A 19,059-nucleotide genomic window follows, 5' to 3' on the forward strand; every position below is an offset into this window, starting at 1 on the left:
GTGAGAGATTCAACTCTCACAGTGAAACTATCACGTTTATGATCTCGTCTCTTGTGGCGGAGGGACTAGCAATAAGCGCGGAGATGGTGCATGTGATTGCTCTGAAGCTGAGGATAGTGGTTTTCAAATCAGATTCTATGCTATTGGTGTCAGCGATCGTAGATGACTCAAGCTTCTCTGAAATTCACGGGATCTTCTCTGATCTGATATTCGCCATCTATCTCTATCTTTTGTCTCTGTGTCCTTTTGGTTTAGTCAGTGAGAACACTTTGTGTTGAGGATAATCTGGCTAAACAAGCTTTAAGCCAATTTGTACCAAACCCGGTTTACCCAAACCAAAGCAATGAAATCTTTTGTGTTAAAAAAAGAAGTAGATAATACGTTGATAGAAACAAAAGATTAGTAAGTCAATATAATTGAGATGACACGGGTCAATATTCGTCCTACGGAGAGGAGAGAGAAAACTCTCTTTTATAGTTATAGTTAACATTTGAAAATCAAAATACCACTTATATAATATAAGAAAAAATAAACAATAAGTAAATATACAATATCAAAAATAGAAAAACTAAATTAAAAATATATCTGAAAAATATATAATTAAAGAAATAATAAATAAACATAGAATATGAGAAATAATAATATTACATTAAACATCTATCTTATTATTCTATTTTCTTGCTTTTATATCAAATGATAATATTACGTTAGATGTTTAATATAATATTTATATTTCTGCTATTATATATTTACTTATTGTTTAGTATTTCTTGTATTGTATATTTACTTATTCTAAATCATATAGGACTATTGTTTTAATAAAAATTAATTAATTAATTTAAATGTTTAATATAGTTTAATAAATTTTTAGATTAACAAATGTTATTAACAGTCTTAAACAATTTCTCATAATATCTTAAATAAAACATATTTTTTTATCATTTTCCCTTATTATTTAGATATTCTTTGAATTTTCTGGATGAAATTTGTGTTATTAGTTATGCATTCATTGTATGGTTCATTTATTTTAGTTTTTTAAATATTCCTAAGCAATAAGATTAATAAAAATAATGTTTTAATAAAAATATTTATCTTCTTGTAGGAATATTTTAAGGGATCACCTACATGTAACTCATGAAGGCAAAGAATGATCAATCTCTATTCTAGTGTCATTTAATTTATCATTTATTTTTACAGTCAAACCATTTTTTTTATAGTGCTGGTTTAGCTTTGGTTTCTTTAGCTAAGTTTTTTTTGTTAAAATGTTAAGATTTCTAGCTAACTTTTTGTTGATGGTTTTATTTTCTTCAAATAATAAGATTATTGATTTAAAATCAGTGACTAATGATAACAGATACGTACTTACATAAAATATTTTTTTATAAGAAGTTATTATTTCTATTTAACTTATTACTACTAAAATTGGTAAACTATACAATGAATGCATAACCAATTGAGCAAAATTTAATGAATTGCAATTTCATTCATAAAATTTAATGAATATCTAAGTAATAAAAGAAAAAAAATGAGAAAAGAGACAGAAAGTAATATTTTATTTAATATGTAATGAGATATTCTTTAAGAGTTTTAATTACCTTTTAATGTATAGATAATTTACTATATTTTAAAATTTTAAATTAAATTAAATAATATTTTTTAAAAAATAATAATCTTATTTGATTTAGAACCCCATTTGAGGCACTAGAGTAATAAGGTTTCTCTTGTATATTTGTATATATATATAGGTTCTATTGTCTGTCCCTATGAAATATAACCATCAAGTAGCAAAGAAACAAATCTTTTATTAGAAGAGTATTACGATAATGGCATCATCACATCTTGCTATCATGTGCCTCATCATGATTGCTCTCGTTCCTCTACATCAATGTATGTACAATGCAATGATGTGTATACAAAATATATTCCATTTTCAATAATTTTATCATTATAGGCATTGCAAATATGCATATAGTATTATATTCTCATTTTTAATTCTAGTGTTTATTATATAGTGGGAAACGCAGATGGTGTAGAATTCCTCAGAAAGTGTGTCCATATCCGTTGGTGTAAAGGAAGTAAATGTATTTGCTGTGACAACGCACATGAACTATTAAAATGTTATGATACACAAGCAGCCTGCATGGCTCATTGCACAAACCCAATCATTTGAGTGGCTTAAGAAAGTTTAAGAAATAAGAATATAATCATGTGGAATATCTCAATAAAGATAATATATATTATAAAATAAAGATATTAATAAACTATTGCTTTATGTATCATTATATATATATGTATCATCTACTTTATAATATACATATGATTAAGAATAATACAAATTTATGGAAGATAAAAAAATTGAATGATTATGCTGTTGTGTTCAATTCCACTGAAAATATTCCACATTCACCTTTTCTCTTTTTATCTTTGCAATTTATCTTCTTGATCAGTTCTTTTTGTTTCTATTTGCAGTGTGTATTTGATATAATCTATTTTTATGGATATTTTATCTTACTTTCTTTTGCTAAACCGAAGAGCAAATACCAAATAATAACAGATTAATAGGATAATCATGGTTTTAAGCGGAGGATTATAATGTTAAAACTTAATACATGTTTTTTGTTTGGTTATAAAGAAATTATTGTAATTTTACTAGTATGTTGGGTTAATTTTGCATTTAGTTGAATTTGAGGTACATTTTTATATTCAAAATCAAGTTTTAAGTTATTTTTGACAATCTCTTATATATTAAAGAAAAAGCATTGTAATAAATACGTTTACACTAAATAAATGCGTTCACATTAAAAATGGATACATGGCACATGTAGAGAACTTTTCAGCCAAATTCTACATAAATATGTTCATACTATGTACTTTATATTTTTTTAATATAAAACTCACATGCATAGTTCTTCTTTACGTTATTTTTGCTGTTTATGTATAGAGTTGGCCAAATTATTCATAAATATTGATTTGAATCGTTATCCGTTTTGATAAGAACCGAAAAATCCGGATATTCGTTACTCTACGAAGCAAATCAAATACTAAAATGCAGTATCCGTAAAAAAAATCAAATCACAAATATCGATATTTATAGGAGCGGATATCCAATTTGATATGTTATCTACATATATATATATACATATATTTAAATAATTATATATAAGTTATATATTATAGTTTATATAAATTTTAAAATATTTTTGTTTTTAATAATTTCATTTTAAGAATTTTATTTTTCATGTATTATTTTGAAAAAATGTCATTTAATATTAATCAACATTATCTTTATATATTTATCAACCATATTTATATACTTTTACATACACATACATGTGCATATTGACGTGAACACCTTATAACTAAGTATTTACCACAACTGAAATATCTAATATCTTGAAAGTTAAAATATTTTTTTTCTTAATGCTTCTTTCACTATCGACCAAATTGTAGTAAAATTATTTGTCTTAATAATTTTTTTTTAACTATTATCTGTTTAGAAAATATAATATGAAACCATTGGTTCGACATCACGGCTATCTAAGATTCATAACATGAAAATAAACAAATAATAGTAATTTTATATTATTACAGGAAAAAAAAAACCAAAAATATCAAATATTTTAACCGAACAAACCAAATAAATAATGATTTAAAATGATAGTTATATTTTAGGAGATTAGAAACCAAAAAAAAACTTAAAACCAAACTGATATCCAGATTAAACAGATTAATGTCTCCTTATTAAAAAATAATAAAACTAATAATCACATTCCGCGCAAGACGCGGATTATTACCTCGTGGAATATTATAAACACTCATTTTATATACACACACAAGCTTATAAAGTTCCACAAATTTCACCTTTTTTATCTGACTGCATATCCATCAAAGAATCATGTAAATATATGTATGATAAAACAAGTTATGGCCCGTATATATACTACATTGTGATTGTGAATATGATTTCCTGGTAAAGAAACTATTAAGGGATATGTATCTCACATTGGAAAATCAATGGGACATTAAGTAATATATAAAGGGTTAGGGTCAGTTCACTAATTACCAATTGGTTTTAAGTTGGAAATCCATAATTAAATCTGAATCTAACATGGTATCAGACCCAGATCTTAATAAGTTAAACTTCTAATTAATATTAACCCTACCCGACCGGATATATAGGTCGTAATTGACTCGCTCAACCGAGTATAACTGTCTTAAAAAGTTTCCGAGATTTATGACCGATAAGAGCCATCATCTCAAGGAGGGGTATTAAGAAATATGTATTCCACATTGAAAAATCAATGAGACATTAAGTAATATATAAAGGGTTAGGGCAATCCACTAATTACCAATTGGTTTTGAGTTAAAAGCCCATAATAAATCCGAATCTAACAGAAACCATCAATGTTAAAGAAAGGAAAGTAGATACACAAAACAAATAGATAAGTTTTGAGTCTTTGACAAAAAGTAAAAATCTATACTATTATTTGCGAAGTAATTTTTAGCAACGAAGCGCTCACGTTGAAAGTTAGAGTGGTTAATATCTATATTACCCTTAATGTATTTTATGTATATATGTTAATTATATAATCAAAAACAAATTTTGATTAATAATATTAACCTTTTAAAACAATAAGATAATTCTTATATGTTGTCAAAAAAAAAAAGATAATTCTTATATATTATGTTGTTATCTTAAAACATATTTTTCAGTTATAAATTTTAAAAATAAAATATAAAACAAAGTTAGAGTGGTTAATATCTATATTACCCTTAATGAATTTTATGTGTATATATTAATTATATAATCAAAAACGAATTTTGATTAATAATATTAACTTTTTAAAACAATAAAATAATTCTTATATATTGTGTTGTTATCTTAAAACATATTTTTCAGTTATAAAATTTTAAAATAAAATATAAAACAATTAATAAATTTTAATTAAACATATATATTTAATTAATTTTTGTCATATATATATATATATGTTTTATTTAATTTTTTTGAAAACATAAATAATAAGTTATCTATCTATCTATACTATTATTTGCGAAGTAAATTTTTGGAATCGAGCTCTCACGTTAAAAGTTAGAGTGGTTAATATCGTTTATACACTTAATAAAAAAAATATAACTAAATTAAAAAATAAAAACAAAATTTTGATTTATTTGATTAGATAATTGATTAAAATTAATAATAGTAAGAATTATCCAAAAGCTGAAAATATAATTATAAAAAGAGATAATTTTTGTATATATTGTATTGTTATCTGAAAAATCTTTTAGTTAAAAGTTAAAAACATGAATTATATATAAAATGTTAAAAACATGAATTATATAACTAAATATTAATCAAATAAAATTCTTAATTATATTAAAGTAGAATATTGAATTATCCAAAATCTAAAAATATAATTAAAAAGGATAATTTCTATATATATGTATTGTATTTTTATCTGAAAAAGTATTTTAGTAAAAATTTAAAGCATAAATTATATTAATTAAATATTAATCAAATAATTTTTTTAATTATATAAGTAAAAATATAATATTAAGTTATTTAAGATATATTTTAGTATAATGAATATAGTGTACAAAAAAAATTTCAAAAATTATGAAAATTTTTAAGTCCGCATCGCGGGTAAAACACCTAGTTAGAACAGAAAAGAGAAAAAAAATAACAGAGGAACCCACACGTAGGAGAGAAGAGGCAAAATCCTGAAAGGCCGTGGAGCGACGCACGCGAGGGTCCAACACCAAATCCTCACTTCAAGATTTTTCGTTTTCTTATTATTTCACACCAAATTTGGTGTTTTAGGGTCTGACTGGTTCAAACGCAGCGGTTGCGGTTGCGGCTGCGGGCGTTTGCGGATGCGGGTGGTTGCGGTTTCTAGCGGTTTTAAAAGATTTGTACGACTGGTTCTGCGGTTAGAAATTGGTGCGTTTGCGGGATACTTATGACTGGTTAACTACCAAATACAGCAGCGGTTAAATAATAAATTAACAATATTTACATTTTATATAATTATAAAAATATCAAAAATCATAATATTATAATAAATATGTAAATTATATTTTCAAAGTTATAGTTTTAAATTTTTTAAATTATAGAAAATATTTTTATTTTAAAATTTTATAATATTAATTAAAATATAATAGATATATTTTAGTATTTTTATAATTCCATTTTAAAAATTTTATTTTTATTTTTATTTTTGTATTTATATGGTTTAAAAAAAAAAAATTATCCTTCCGCAACCGCAAACGCTAGCTGGAACCAGCTTTTGATTTTAAGAGGTTTGGAGCGGTTTGAAACGATTTGTAACGGTTTGTATGATTGTTTCGAAACGCTGTCAACCGCTACCAATCGCAAAAGCTGCGTTTGCGGGTGGTAGCGGGAAAACCAATCAAGCTCTTAGTGTCTAGTTGGTCTAAACCCCGAGAACCTAAGGAAACTTCCCTTGAAGTTTGTTTATTTCGTTGGTTTTATGATAGACTTATTAATTTATTTTTATTCTTAGTGTTATCTTGTCAGCTAATCTTTGTCGCATTTGTATATAGTTCAACTCTACGAATCATCCAGCTACGTTAAACGCGTGCCTCCATATTTGTTTTCTTTGTTCATCTTGACAAGTAATTTCTAATTTGTAAGAGGAAATATTAAAAGGTTAGTTATTTTAAATCTGACGAGAAAAGACAATGGATAAAACACCAAACCAATCATTTTAGTAAACCGCTTAATATACCCAATCATACAATCAAACCAAACCAGGGCTGGGTTAATTAATACGGGTCAGTAGATATCGCCACGTGTTTGAACGTTGACCGTCGAAGGCAAAACAAAACCAAAAGAGATGGGAGATCTGAAAGGCAGGAGAGAAAGAAGAAAAGAAAAAAGGAAGGTGGATCTCGTGAAATTGGTGGCGCCTCCTGATATATATACTCTATAAAAAAGACATAACTCCTCCTTTTCTGGTGAGCACAGGCACGACGACACGAGGCTCTTCTTCTTTTTGTAAATAAATAACCCAACCACCACCCACCTTGAATCTCTCAGCTCTCTTCTTCTGGTAATTTAGCTTCTTCTTTTCAATCAGCCTTTGCCGTTGCATCTCTTGTAGCTTAATTTATCGTTTTTATGGATGGTTTTCTAGATTGTGACATATGAATTGGTTCTGTCTGATTGTGACACTTGATGTCTTTTTCTGTATCTCTTAAACTGTAATATTTAAAAGGGTTTTTGACTCTAGTAATGATGACGATTATTAGTATATATGTTTTGTAAACGTTGACTAGCTTGTTTTTATATATCAATATATATTATTTCGTATGTGTTTTTGCTTGAAGATTCTGCTCTTATTTCTCCCACTAATTGTTTCAAAAAAAAAGAAAAAAAAAATTCTCCCACTACTAGACTAGTAGTAGTAGGATACATGTCCTCGTTCTCTGATTTGACTTTTGATGATAATAAAGTTGCTTTCTTTTTTTTTTTTTTTTTTTTCAGATGGCGTCCTCAAGCCCTCAACATAGTCACATCATTGAGGTTAATATAGCAAAACCTGATGAACAGAGAACAACACTTGGGGCAAGTAAAGCCTGTGGAGAAGCACCTTGTGGGTTCTCAGATCTCAACAATGCTTCTGGTGATGCACAGGACCGCAATGCTTCCATGCGGAAGCTCTGTATCGCGGTCGTGTTATGTCTTTTGTTCATGACCGTTGAAGTTTTCGGCGGGATCAAAGCTAATAGCTTGGCTATACTAACCGATGCAGCTCACCTTCTCTCTGACGTTGCTGCCTTTGCTATCTCCTTGTTCTCCTTGTGGGCTGCTGGTTGGGAAGCCACTCCTAGGCAGACGTATGGGTTTTTCAGGATTGAGATTCTCGGAGCTCTTGTCTCTATCCAGCTCATTTGGTTGCTCACTGGTATTCTCGTCTACGAAGCCATTATCAGACTTCTTACCGAGACCACTGAGGTTAATGGATTCCTTATGTTCCTTGTTGCTGCGTTTGGGCTGCTTGTGAATATCATAATGGCTGTTCTGCTCGGGCATGATCACGGTCATGGACATGGTCATGACCATCACAACCACGGTGGGGTGACTGTTACCACTCATCACCATCATGATCATGGTCATACTCATGGAGAGGACAAGCACCACCAAGCTCATGGTGATGTTACTGAGAAGTTACTCGACAAATCGAAGCCGGATAAAGAGAAGAGAAAGAGGAACATCAATGTCCAAGGAGCTTATCTTCATGTCCTTGGAGACTCCATCCAGAGCGTTGGTGTTATGATCGGAGGAGCCATCATCTGGTACAACCCGGAATGGAAAATAGTAGACCTGATCTGCACTCTTGTCTTCTCGGTTATTGTCTTGGGAACAACCATCAACATGATTCGAAGCATTCTTGAAGTGTTGATGGAGAGTACACCGAGAGAGATTGATGCTACAAAACTGGAAGAGGGTTTGGTGGAAATGGAAGAAGTGGTGGCTGTTCATGAGCTTCACATTTGGGCTATCACAGTGGGAAAAGTGCTGCTCGCTTGCCATGTCAATATCAGACCAGAAGCAGATGCAGATATGGTGCTCAACAAGGTCATTGATTACATCCGCAGGGAGTACAACATCAGTCATGTCACAATACAAATTGAGCGCTAAGAGCAAACCAAACATGTGAAGGAATATTCTGTATCAGCTTTCTCATTAACAACCATTAAATCAATAGTTTCCAATCTTTTTCACATTCTCGAGTGTTATATGTCATCTTCTTTTGGTTGAGCTTAAGTAAACACAAAAAATCTATCCAATGAGAACCCGAAGATCGCCACGTTAGCATTATCCTATCTTGACACTTGTTCTCCACTAATCTAAAAAAAAATTGGCTCTATATAAATATTGGAGATTGTTATAATCGAGGTAAGATTATTTATACATTGTATAAAAGTTAGTTAAAATACTCGTGGAGATTCTGTTTAGAATGTAATATTGTTAAGAGCAATTTTCGAATTGTGATATACTGAAAATAACAATAAACTGAATAATAGTTTTAATTAAATTTAATCATCAATTTTCACTAAACATAATTGGTTGTAGATGATATTCGTATGTAGCTGGTAAAATATGTAAGAATTTATTAATAATGCAATCTTTTGGAATATGAATGACTATATAAAAAACAATGACTGTATATGTTGAGACAAGTTTGTATAGAACGAATATTTCAGATGTCATGAATCGTACTACTGAGCTTATATATATATATATGTTATCCAATTTTAGAATACAAAAAGGGATCCATTGCCGAATTCATAAGTATGTCTCTCTATTTATAAATGTGGTTCCTATATTTAGTCTCAGTCTCTCTGTCAAAAATATTAAAGTTAGTTAAATGTAATGGTCTAGTGACTTTTTGTAAGTAGATAAGAAAATATTTTCGTTTTTTTTAATATTATAGATATATAGATAAAAAGCGGAAAAAACATGGGAAAAATGAATCTCTTTGTGGATCATCTGAGAATTTGTCTCGATATCTACTGCTTACTGTCCGTAAATGTGAAACCATATAGTTTTTCTACCTTCTTTGCGTTTAGTCTAGGAGTTGGACAGATGACAGACAATAGTCTAGCAATACACAATGAGGGACTTTTCCTTGGAACTTGCCCCACAAGGTGACAATAATTCCATGACCGCGCCAGCATAACACAAGACCATTGTAAGGCCCATGATACCAAATAACTGATAACAGTTGCTACCAGCTGAGTTGTGTATATGATTGTCATTGTTACCAAACATCCCTGTAATGCGAGCATCGTAACAGGAGTCCCCGTGAGTTCCTTTCTCAAGTCGTTTCGTAGCGAAGAGAAGGAGAAACCTTTAGATCTGACAGTGACATTCCGTAATTTTTTAGTCTTTGTTTCGTAAATAAAATACAAATCTTATTTTTTTTTCTACATTGTGTATTTTTTTCTTTCTATTAGTACACGGATTATCAAGTATACATAATATCGATGGAAACTTTATACAATAAAAAACGTTGGATTAAAACAAGAGATTAGCGTTTTGGAGTAAAAATAGGAGAGCTCGAGGTCCAATGGTGCGATGTGTTAGCTGTTCAACGGACCATTAGTCTCCTATTCCCCAACTTCCATAATCTCCCTCCTTCGCATCTTCACCCTCCATTTTCAACCTATATCCTTACGATCTCGACACCTGACGTTTTTGTTGATTCACACACGTATGTCACAATTCTCAATTCTCATATTTTCACAATTCCCAATATTTTCACAGTTCTCTAAATATTAGTCCCACGAATGTAGCTTTTGATGCATTAATACAAAGTCTTAATATTCTTTTAAACATCTTTACTCATCGATTATTCTCTGAAAAATGTGTCCTCTGTTTCTCCCTTCTTCGTCTTCCTCCTCTGCTCTGTTTCTACTTCTTCTCCTCCTCCTCACTCTCCAAACCCTAACCTCCATCACTCTCTCACAGCCCGAAGCTCTCCCTTCACTAGAAAAGTGCGGAAACTTCTCAATCTCTTTCCCTTTCCACCTCTCTTCCTCCTCCTCCTCCTCCCCCGTTGCTTTTCGACTTACTTGCGCAAACTCATCAACTCTGTTTCTCCACATAAACCACCAAACCTACCGAGTCATCGAGTTCTTCACAGACGGTCTCCTCGTAGACTTCCCTTCCTCTCCTTGTCGCCAATTCAACGACTTACGCTCTTTCCCTTTCTCCACGAACCAATTCTTCTCCATCTCCTTCGAAAACGTTATCAGTCTTTACGACTGTGAAGACTCCTCCCTCTGCAAAGCCGGTTGCGAAAGCAACGTTCTCTTCGGTTGCGACGGCAGAGAGGAAGATGAAACCTCCGGTGGTGGGGATATAGGATGTTGCTATCCTTTGTCTGATCACAGCGCGTGGCGTCCCGGTGATGACTTCTCTGTTTTTGGTAAATATGGATGCAGAGGATTCTCTTCGTGGGTTGTTCCCAGAGGCACGAACAGAGGCAAACGAGGCGTTAAGTTAGAGTGGGCGATTCCTAGAAACTCCTCAGAGGGTACTTGCGACCCTGAGGCTCGAACTGTTAATGCTACGGCCATTCAAGGAAGTGTTAGATGTGTGTGCCGAGATGGGTTTGCTGGCGACGGTTTCGTCCATGGAAACGGTTGCTTGAGATGTAAGTTACTAAAATTAGTAAATTTTAGTGTTTCTTGCGTGACAAACAACTAACTTTGTATACTGTTACAGCTTGCTACAGAGACGGTAATGAAGTATATGGAAACAAATGCGAGATCAAGAAACACAACGGGAAGAAACTAACCGTTTTAGCTGGTAATTACCTAATCTTACCGAGATTAATATTTCCTATATTTCAAAAAGATGTGAGTTTTAAAAAATTTACGGAAACATATTAAACTTTGATTATCAACACATTATTTTTGTAATCAAATATCTTTCGTAATTTTTAATCAATAAAATTTCAATAAACTAAATTACTATTTTGATTTTTGTAACGGAGGGTGCAGTTTCTTAACCAAACTTGTTGCTTAAATTAATCATATTATTCATATGCAGGAGTTTTAGCTCCTCTGTTCATACTGGGCTCACTCTTAGCACTCTTCTGTCTCCTAAAACGTCCCGTAACAACAACTCACGAAGGCCAACACTTCGACCACTCTCCGACAACAACTACTACGAGTGTTTCGTTTCGCAAAGGTTACACCAAGACTCGTCTCTTCACATACCGTGAGCTAGAAGAAGCAACAAAAGGGTTTCAAGATTCACAAAAACTCACACAAGGCAAAACCGGAACTATCTACTCAGGTAACCTAAAAAACGGAACACGTGTGCTCGTCCACAAGGTTCTCTGTGAAAACCAGATTGAGTTCTTGGAGATTTCGTCTCAGATCGATCATCTATCCGCGGTTTTGCATAGAAACCTCGCGAGAATCATAGGTTTCTGTATGGATATTGGATATAATCCGGTCGTTGTTTACGAGTATCCGGTTAACGGGTCGCTTGAGGATCGGTTGCGTCTAGGCCTTGACTGGTGCAAGAGAGTTAACATTGTAGCTGAAGTAGCTGGTTTACTTGCTCTGCTTCAATACGAGAACTATCCACCGATCTTACACAACAACATTGGTTCTGGTTACATCTTCTTAGACGAAGACTTTCAAGCTAAGGTCACAGGTTTTGGATTACAGAGGAAACAGAGGACGGATAGTTGTATGTACGATGTCGCGGTTTTGCTTCTGGAGATAGTGACTGGATCGAAACAGAGAGAAGAGAACGTGACTCAAGCGTTGCAAAGGATTAGATGCGGTAAGCTTGAAGAGATCGTGGATCCTTCTTTGTATTTTCATGAGCAGCCAGTGGTTTATAGAGAGCAGATTGGTTTAGTTGCTGATATTGCGACTCGGTGCGTTTTGTTTGGTGGTGATGGGAAGTTTGGGATGGTTGATGCGGCTAGAGAGCTGTTGCAGATCGCTGAAAATAACGGTGGAGGCGGTTGTGATAAGAAAGGAGATGGAATTGAGGAAACGTTTTCCAATTCGAGTTTGCTTCAGATGATTTCTATGTCTCCTGATTCAATCTATCTCCCTAAGACTTGAGGAAAGAAAACAGAGGTCATTAAGGGTTTTTATTTTTTGTTTTGTTTTGAATGTATGAAACGTAAACATGCACGGTACGCTTTACTTGGGAGTAAAGAAACGTTTTTCTAATTAATAGATCGTGACTGCGATTGGTAGTCATGATTATAACAACGTGCGTGCATGCAACGAGAAAGAAGAATAAATAAAGAAGGTAAAAAATTACCCATATGTGAATCGAAAGTAAGATTGTACTAAAATCTATTTTTCTCTTGTTACTACTCTCCTAAAACTTAAAAGAAGAAAAAATCCTAACTAAAGGAAAAAAAGAGATCTTAAGGAAAGATCTCTGTACATTTCACTACAGAACAGTGAACATATAAAGGATTATTGGCAAATAGTGTGTGGTGTGGATCCAAATGAGAAAGCGACTAAACGTGAGTAGCACATATATAGATAGAGAATGGGCTTTCCATTTATCATCTATATCGTATTTATTTGGGCCTCACTTTTTCTTACAAGGACCACACTGTAGTCCCCTCCATTTCCTCTCTTAAAATGCAATCAAATAAATGACGAACTTAATTTGTAAAATTTGGTCCGATATGCGTACTTGTGTATATATGTAAGTTTATCCAAAATATATAAAAATAGAAATGCAGAAATAGGTGCATATATACAGTTATTTATCAAGATTTAAGTGTGCGAACAGTAAATATGATGAATGAATAAATGTGTATATAGGTGCATATATACAGTTATTTATCAGCAGCTACTGGTCTTTATTTATCCACAGAGTCAATACACTAATATTATAATATACGAAAGTTTAATGATAATATATAAGAGTTTAAAACATATAAAATCATATTTTGCAAAGAGAGCATCCAAATTCAATATATATATGTGCAATGCTTTTGGCCTACAGAGTTGAGACAGCCTGAGCGGGTTGATCCCTTTGTATCCATCCTTCCATACAAACCGACCCCACCTTATATATTTGCATTTATACTTCATCTTCTTTTTTTTCTGGTAAAATATACTTCTTCTTTAACAAATCTAACAATTTTTAACTATCACTATATATAGTTTCTTTGCTTTTAGTTATTTGATGTAAATACTTAGAGCATCTGGGAATGGATATGCTTATAGAATATTTAACTATTAGAAAAAGAATAAATAAAAGAGGATAAATAAGAGAATAAAAGTTCTCAACTGAGATGATTTTAGATACTAGTATTGCCACTTGTTTGTTTCTAAATAGTTTAGTGTTTTGAAAAATATTAAAACATAATCCAACAATTCAATCATGTTAAATAGAGATATTTTGTATTTAAGAAATTTCACTTGACACTCTCTACGGAGAAGGATGTTCTTAGGCCACATACTTATACAATTATACTTAGTCCTACTCTTATACTTGTATATTATATATATATATATATTTTTTTTTTTAACAAGCTTATTGATCATTAACTTAATCAATAACCTCATTTAAGTTCTTTTGTCTTCTCTAAGTGACACCATTAACCTTAAATAATACTTCCTCCCTATTTTTTTACATTTAGACTCTTTTTCTTATCTCATTATATTTGACGTATTTAAAAAACTATGCACAATATGATAAGATATGACTTTATTTACTACACTAATGTTATTTATTTCTAGTCAACAAACTTGAGTTTTAATGTGGAATAATGTGTTACTAGAGATGATGGTCAATTGAAGATAAAGGATAGAAATGACTTTGTAGCAAGTACCTTAATTTATGTGAAAATTATAGACAGTCATGTAAAAAAATACGGAGGGAGTAATAAAAATAAATGTAACTATGAAGTTATGAACATAAAGAGAAGTTTAATTGTGATAAAGTAACAATACTACATATATATTTGTCAATGAACAGTATGTAAAACTGGGTAAAAATAACATCCACAATTACATACCTTATGTTTAACAATTTTTTTTCCTTTTTGCACATGGACTTCTCAAGATGCATACTTAGAAGACATTATATTTTCCTTTAAAGAGAAGGTTGGCTAGAGAGAGATGGAGAGAGTCCTAGACTCTGGGCTCATTTTGACAACTGGAGCGTGCTGTTGCCATTATCACATCATCGATTTTCCTTTTTTTAATTTAAGTAAAGCAAAAATAAAATCTTTAAAAAATTGGACGGCCTTCTACTTCATCACTACCTCTTCGATGGCGACCGATCTTATATGTATTATTATCATACCTTTTTACAGTCAATAATGGTCGATCTAATTGGATTAACACGAGTGACTTTACGGAGATCGCGTCGGTCCAAAAAACCTACAGCTAATTTATTATAAACAATTTCTCTATAAAATGACCCGGTTTAGGACAAGCATCCCGGTTCTTTTGTTCAAAAAGAACCATTGAAAAGAAAATTTATTTATAAAAACTGAGAAACCCTAATTTTTTAAAAGTCTACGTTTTCCTGTCTTACCCCATATCCTCCTCATTAGATCGAGCAGAAGCCAGGCATGCCATACCTTGATAAAACTGTCTATAGTCATATGAAATTTTGATCAGTAACATAACTATACATGGAAGTGAACTGTGAACGTGTAGATTGGACACTACTCTAGGTTGCGGAGAGATATGTATATATTGTTTTCGGGTTAATAGCTAGTTTCAGAAGAAAAAACTTTTCAGAGGATTGTTTTGGCTTTGAGATCATTTACAATCAATGAAGATATATGTATAGTGTCTGGCCAAAGCATTTGAAATGGGAGGAGTGCTTCAGGTGATGGACAAATTAGAAAAAGAGAATGCCAGAAAGCATTTATTTTAACAAGAAAGGCTTAATAAGTGTGCGAGTCTGGAATTTTCGGTATATAAGTGGTCCTTACCCTAAACCCCATCTTTGCTTTCTATCATTATCATATGCTTCATATATATGTACAACCTACTCTCCATCATTATCATAAGCTAATATGGTACATTAAGCAACTAGTATAAAGTGGGTTTGCTAAATCATATAGTTTAATCCCACAAAACAACGACTAGCAAACTACTTCACTCGTTTTGTGTGTGTGTGTGTGTGTCAATATGAACATAGTGTGAAATATACACTGATGAGTACAAATTTGGAATATTATAGACCATGTTGTTTCCTCTTAATCTCGTGATATTTATTGTACTAGGTTCGTATGCGCATGGGGAAATAATCATTTTGTTGTTACTTATTAATACATTCTTTACTAATTCAAAAATATAATGATAAATTATTATTTATACACTACATTGCCCTTCATTGTTAACATATAAATCTCAAAAATCACTCTATATTTTTTTCAATTCTAATAAATCAAGAATTTCACTTGATTAATATTTAGTTATGTTTTTTCTGTTTTTGAATTAATAATTTTTTTGTTAAAAGATATTTTCAGATAAATACACATTATATATATATATATATGAATTATCTTCTTTTTAAAAAAATATATATATATACTTTCAGATTTTGGAGAATTATTATTATTAATAATTTTATCAATTATCTAATCAAAATAATTTAAATTCATTTTTTTGTAGGTAATTTATATATTTAATTTATTAAGAACAATAACGACTTTAACTAATCTTATTTTATTTCTTTGTAGAAGAGGTGTAGAGATAGAGAGAGTAATATGTAAACGTTGACAAAAATATAGGTAAAAAGGATAAGAAAAAGAATTGTGTTCATTTATATAAAGAAAGATTTAATCATATTGCCTTTTATTGTGCTTCGCTACTTTTGCAAATCTTGAAACTTTAATTAGTTTGTTACACATATTTATTTTGCTGATATTCTGCAGCCTATCACATTTCAATAAATTATATTTATATATTAGGTGGTCATATTATGAGATGCGCATTAAAGAAAACACAACACATTTTATGTAGAAAGTTATAAAAAATGATAAGCCATGCAAACTCCCTTTGTTTAGGAAAGAACGATTTTCTAAAATATTCAACCATATTAAAAATATAACAAATGTTTACAATTAAATTTCTTATTTACTTTTACTATACAATTTTTAATAACTATAGCCACTAGTATTTAATCAATTCAAATATTCTCACATAATGTTTCTTAAAAGCATACTAGAGCACTTTTAAAATATATAAAATCTATCTTTGCAAAACAAAAATAAAATTTAGAAAATCTTATTTTGGAAATGGAATGAGTACACATATATATTATATATTAGCAAATGCAATTTGATGTGTCATTATTATTATGATTTTGATTGATACGATAAATCATATATCGTTGGATCAATCAAGATTCTAATCAATAAGGATAAAACAGAAGAAGCCATTGCATCAACTAGAGGTTTTTGTGTCAAGCCAATTATGTACTGAGGATGAGATTTTGGACCACGTTTATGAACGTTCCATTACCTACTGCATGCTTTATTATTTGAACTTTTTAGTTTCTTATAATCAAATTCTCTGAACCAACTTAATATAAACTATAACAGTCAGACAGATAGTACAAAAGGTTAAGAACTATTATAATAGCGTCGATATATTAACATGCTTACAACTTTTTGATAAAGTTCTAAACTTCAATTATTAACCAGCTAGCCATCGATTACTGTTAACCGAAATTGGACAACGGATGAAAGGAACATGAACTGTGTTTAGTCTTTGTCAGGACCACGTACGTACGTAAAAAACAATAAAATTAACCATGTGTGAAAACAATTAATTAGTTTATCTAGTTATTAACTAATGATCTGTGAGGGTAACATATGTATTGTTACTAACTTATACTTAGTAGTTAGTACTAAATGTTACATGGACAAAACAAGGAAATCTTGTTTCATGCTGTTAATACAATGCGCTGGAACAAACAAAGGTGTCGATTTTCGTTTTATGTGAAAAGTTACTAATCTTGAGCCATAAACTCTAAAAGATTCTTTGGCCGGTCCAAGAATAATATTATACCGAGACTATTTTTTAGTGTTTCCGAGTCTGACTAAAGAGGATATCCCCCTCCGATATGGATTTTGTGACATTTCATTGATTTCAAGTGACCATCATGATTTTGAGAGTTCCGTGGAATTATATACTTGGTAGTTTAAATATGATAAAAATAATTTATGAATTTGTAAAAAATATTGTTACTAGGCAACTATACATAATCATGATTTACAATTATCTTAGTATTAGTTTCAAGATTAAAATATAATTAGATTTTAACCCGCGTTGAAACGCGGGTTATGTTTTTAGTTACGAAATAATTAAAATATAATTAATGTTCTATTAACTTATTAGATAATATGTTTGGTTACATTGTTTTTTTTTTTTACTTTTTAAAATTTATTTGTAATTGTATTTTGATTGGTGAAAAAAATAATTAAATTGTTTCGAGTAAATGATATGGAAAATGGTTTTGAATTTGTTATAAATAATTAACTATGTTATATAAGGTTTAATTACATATTGCATGGAGATAATTATATTATTAATTTATATATTTCAAAATTAATATATAACATTTTAAAATTTTACTATATTATTATCACAATTAATACAAAATCATAACATATTTGTATTGGGCTAATTAGATTTATAAGGTTTAGTTTGTTTGATATATATTATAAGATTTATTCCTCTTATATATTAACCGATTCACTAAATAATGGATTCTAGAAATATAAAGGATCTTTTTTTGATATAGGATCATAGGCTAGTTAGGAATAAATAATGGATATTTGTTAAATGTTTTTGCTTAACATTAGTTATAATGTGAAGATTTTGTAATATTTCAAATTTAAAATTGCAAAAAGATGAATGATCCAAAAATGCAAAAGTTAATATAACTTATGCCATATATGATTACTTTTTTCTAAGTAACATTCAAAACGTTCAAAACGTTTCATGAATACATTAAATACATAATATATATATCTTATGTATGAAAATTTGAACCCACTCATATGAAAATTATATAAAGATAGTAAACCATATTTTTATGTTCTAACAAAACCTGATAAATAATATTAAAGATGGCAAGATGATGGTTTAATTGTTATCTTATGATATAAAGCAACATAAATGTAATCTTTGGCGAAACTAATAGATAACATGGCCATATTATTATAATGACTAATAGGACCATTTTAAAATTTGAATAACATTTTTTTATTAGTAGATAAAATTAAGAGTCAAAATTAATAAAATAGATAATACATAAATAGGATATATATTGTATAATCGAATTATATAGGATGTTATTTTTAATGTATGTGAATATGTCCAAACTTAAATTACAAATTTTTTAAAGTAGATAAAAAAGACTCTAAATTAATAGAACATATATCATATATTATAGTCAATTGGATTTTATTACAAGATGTACGTGTGGTTTTATTTAAACATTTCTAAATATTTTTTCCATTTTTTGAATGAAAAAAAAATTCTCTCTTAAAAAAAATCACT

At 30.2% G+C, this 19,059-nt stretch overlaps 2 protein-coding genes across 2 annotated transcripts; both read left to right on the top strand.

Moving 5' to 3' along the window:
* Nucleotides 1-6,472: 6,472 nt before the first annotated feature.
* LOC103858226 (metal tolerance protein 1) lies at nt 6,473-8,748 on the top strand. Its single transcript, XM_009135541.3, has 2 exons — nt 6,473-7,073; nt 7,508-8,748. The coding sequence occupies exon 2, from the start codon at nt 7,508-7,510 to the stop codon at nt 8,663-8,665; it is 1,158 nt and encodes a 385-aa protein (XP_009133789.2). The 5' UTR covers nt 6,473-7,073; the 3' UTR covers nt 8,666-8,748.
* A 301-nt stretch (nt 8,749-9,049) lies between these two features.
* LOC103858227 (probably inactive receptor-like protein kinase At2g46850) lies at nt 9,050-16,819 on the top strand. The gene is made up of 3 exons (XM_009135542.3): nt 9,050-11,186; nt 11,258-11,341; nt 11,585-16,819. The coding sequence occupies exons 1-3, from the start codon at nt 10,394-10,396 to the stop codon at nt 12,619-12,621; spliced, it is 1,914 nt and encodes a 637-aa protein (XP_009133790.1). The 5' UTR covers nt 9,050-10,393; the 3' UTR covers nt 12,622-16,819.
* Nucleotides 16,820-19,059: the final 2,240 nt, after the last annotated feature.

The sequence above is a fragment of the Brassica rapa genome, chromosome A03 (assembly GCF_000309985.2).
Source record: "Brassica rapa cultivar Chiifu-401-42 chromosome A03, CAAS_Brap_v3.01, whole genome shotgun sequence".
Taxonomy (NCBI): domain Eukaryota; kingdom Viridiplantae; phylum Streptophyta; class Magnoliopsida; order Brassicales; family Brassicaceae; genus Brassica; species Brassica rapa.

Excerpts from the sequence above, each read along its gene's own strand:
- LOC103858226 (XM_009135541.3), top strand. The coding sequence starts at position 7,508 with ATGGCGTCCTCAAGCCCTCAACATAGTCACATCATTGAGGTTAATATA.
- LOC103858227 (XM_009135542.3), top strand. The coding sequence starts at position 10,394 with ATGTGTCCTCTGTTTCTCCCTTCTTCGTCTTCCTCCTCTGCTCTGTTT. Across the intron at positions 11,187-11,257 it reads TGGAAACGGTTGCTTGAGAT|CTTGCTACAGAGACGGTAAT; the intron begins GTAAGTTACTAA and ends ATACTGTTACAG. Across the intron at positions 11,342-11,584 it reads GAAACTAACCGTTTTAGCTG|GAGTTTTAGCTCCTCTGTTC; the intron begins GTAATTACCTAA and ends ATTCATATGCAG.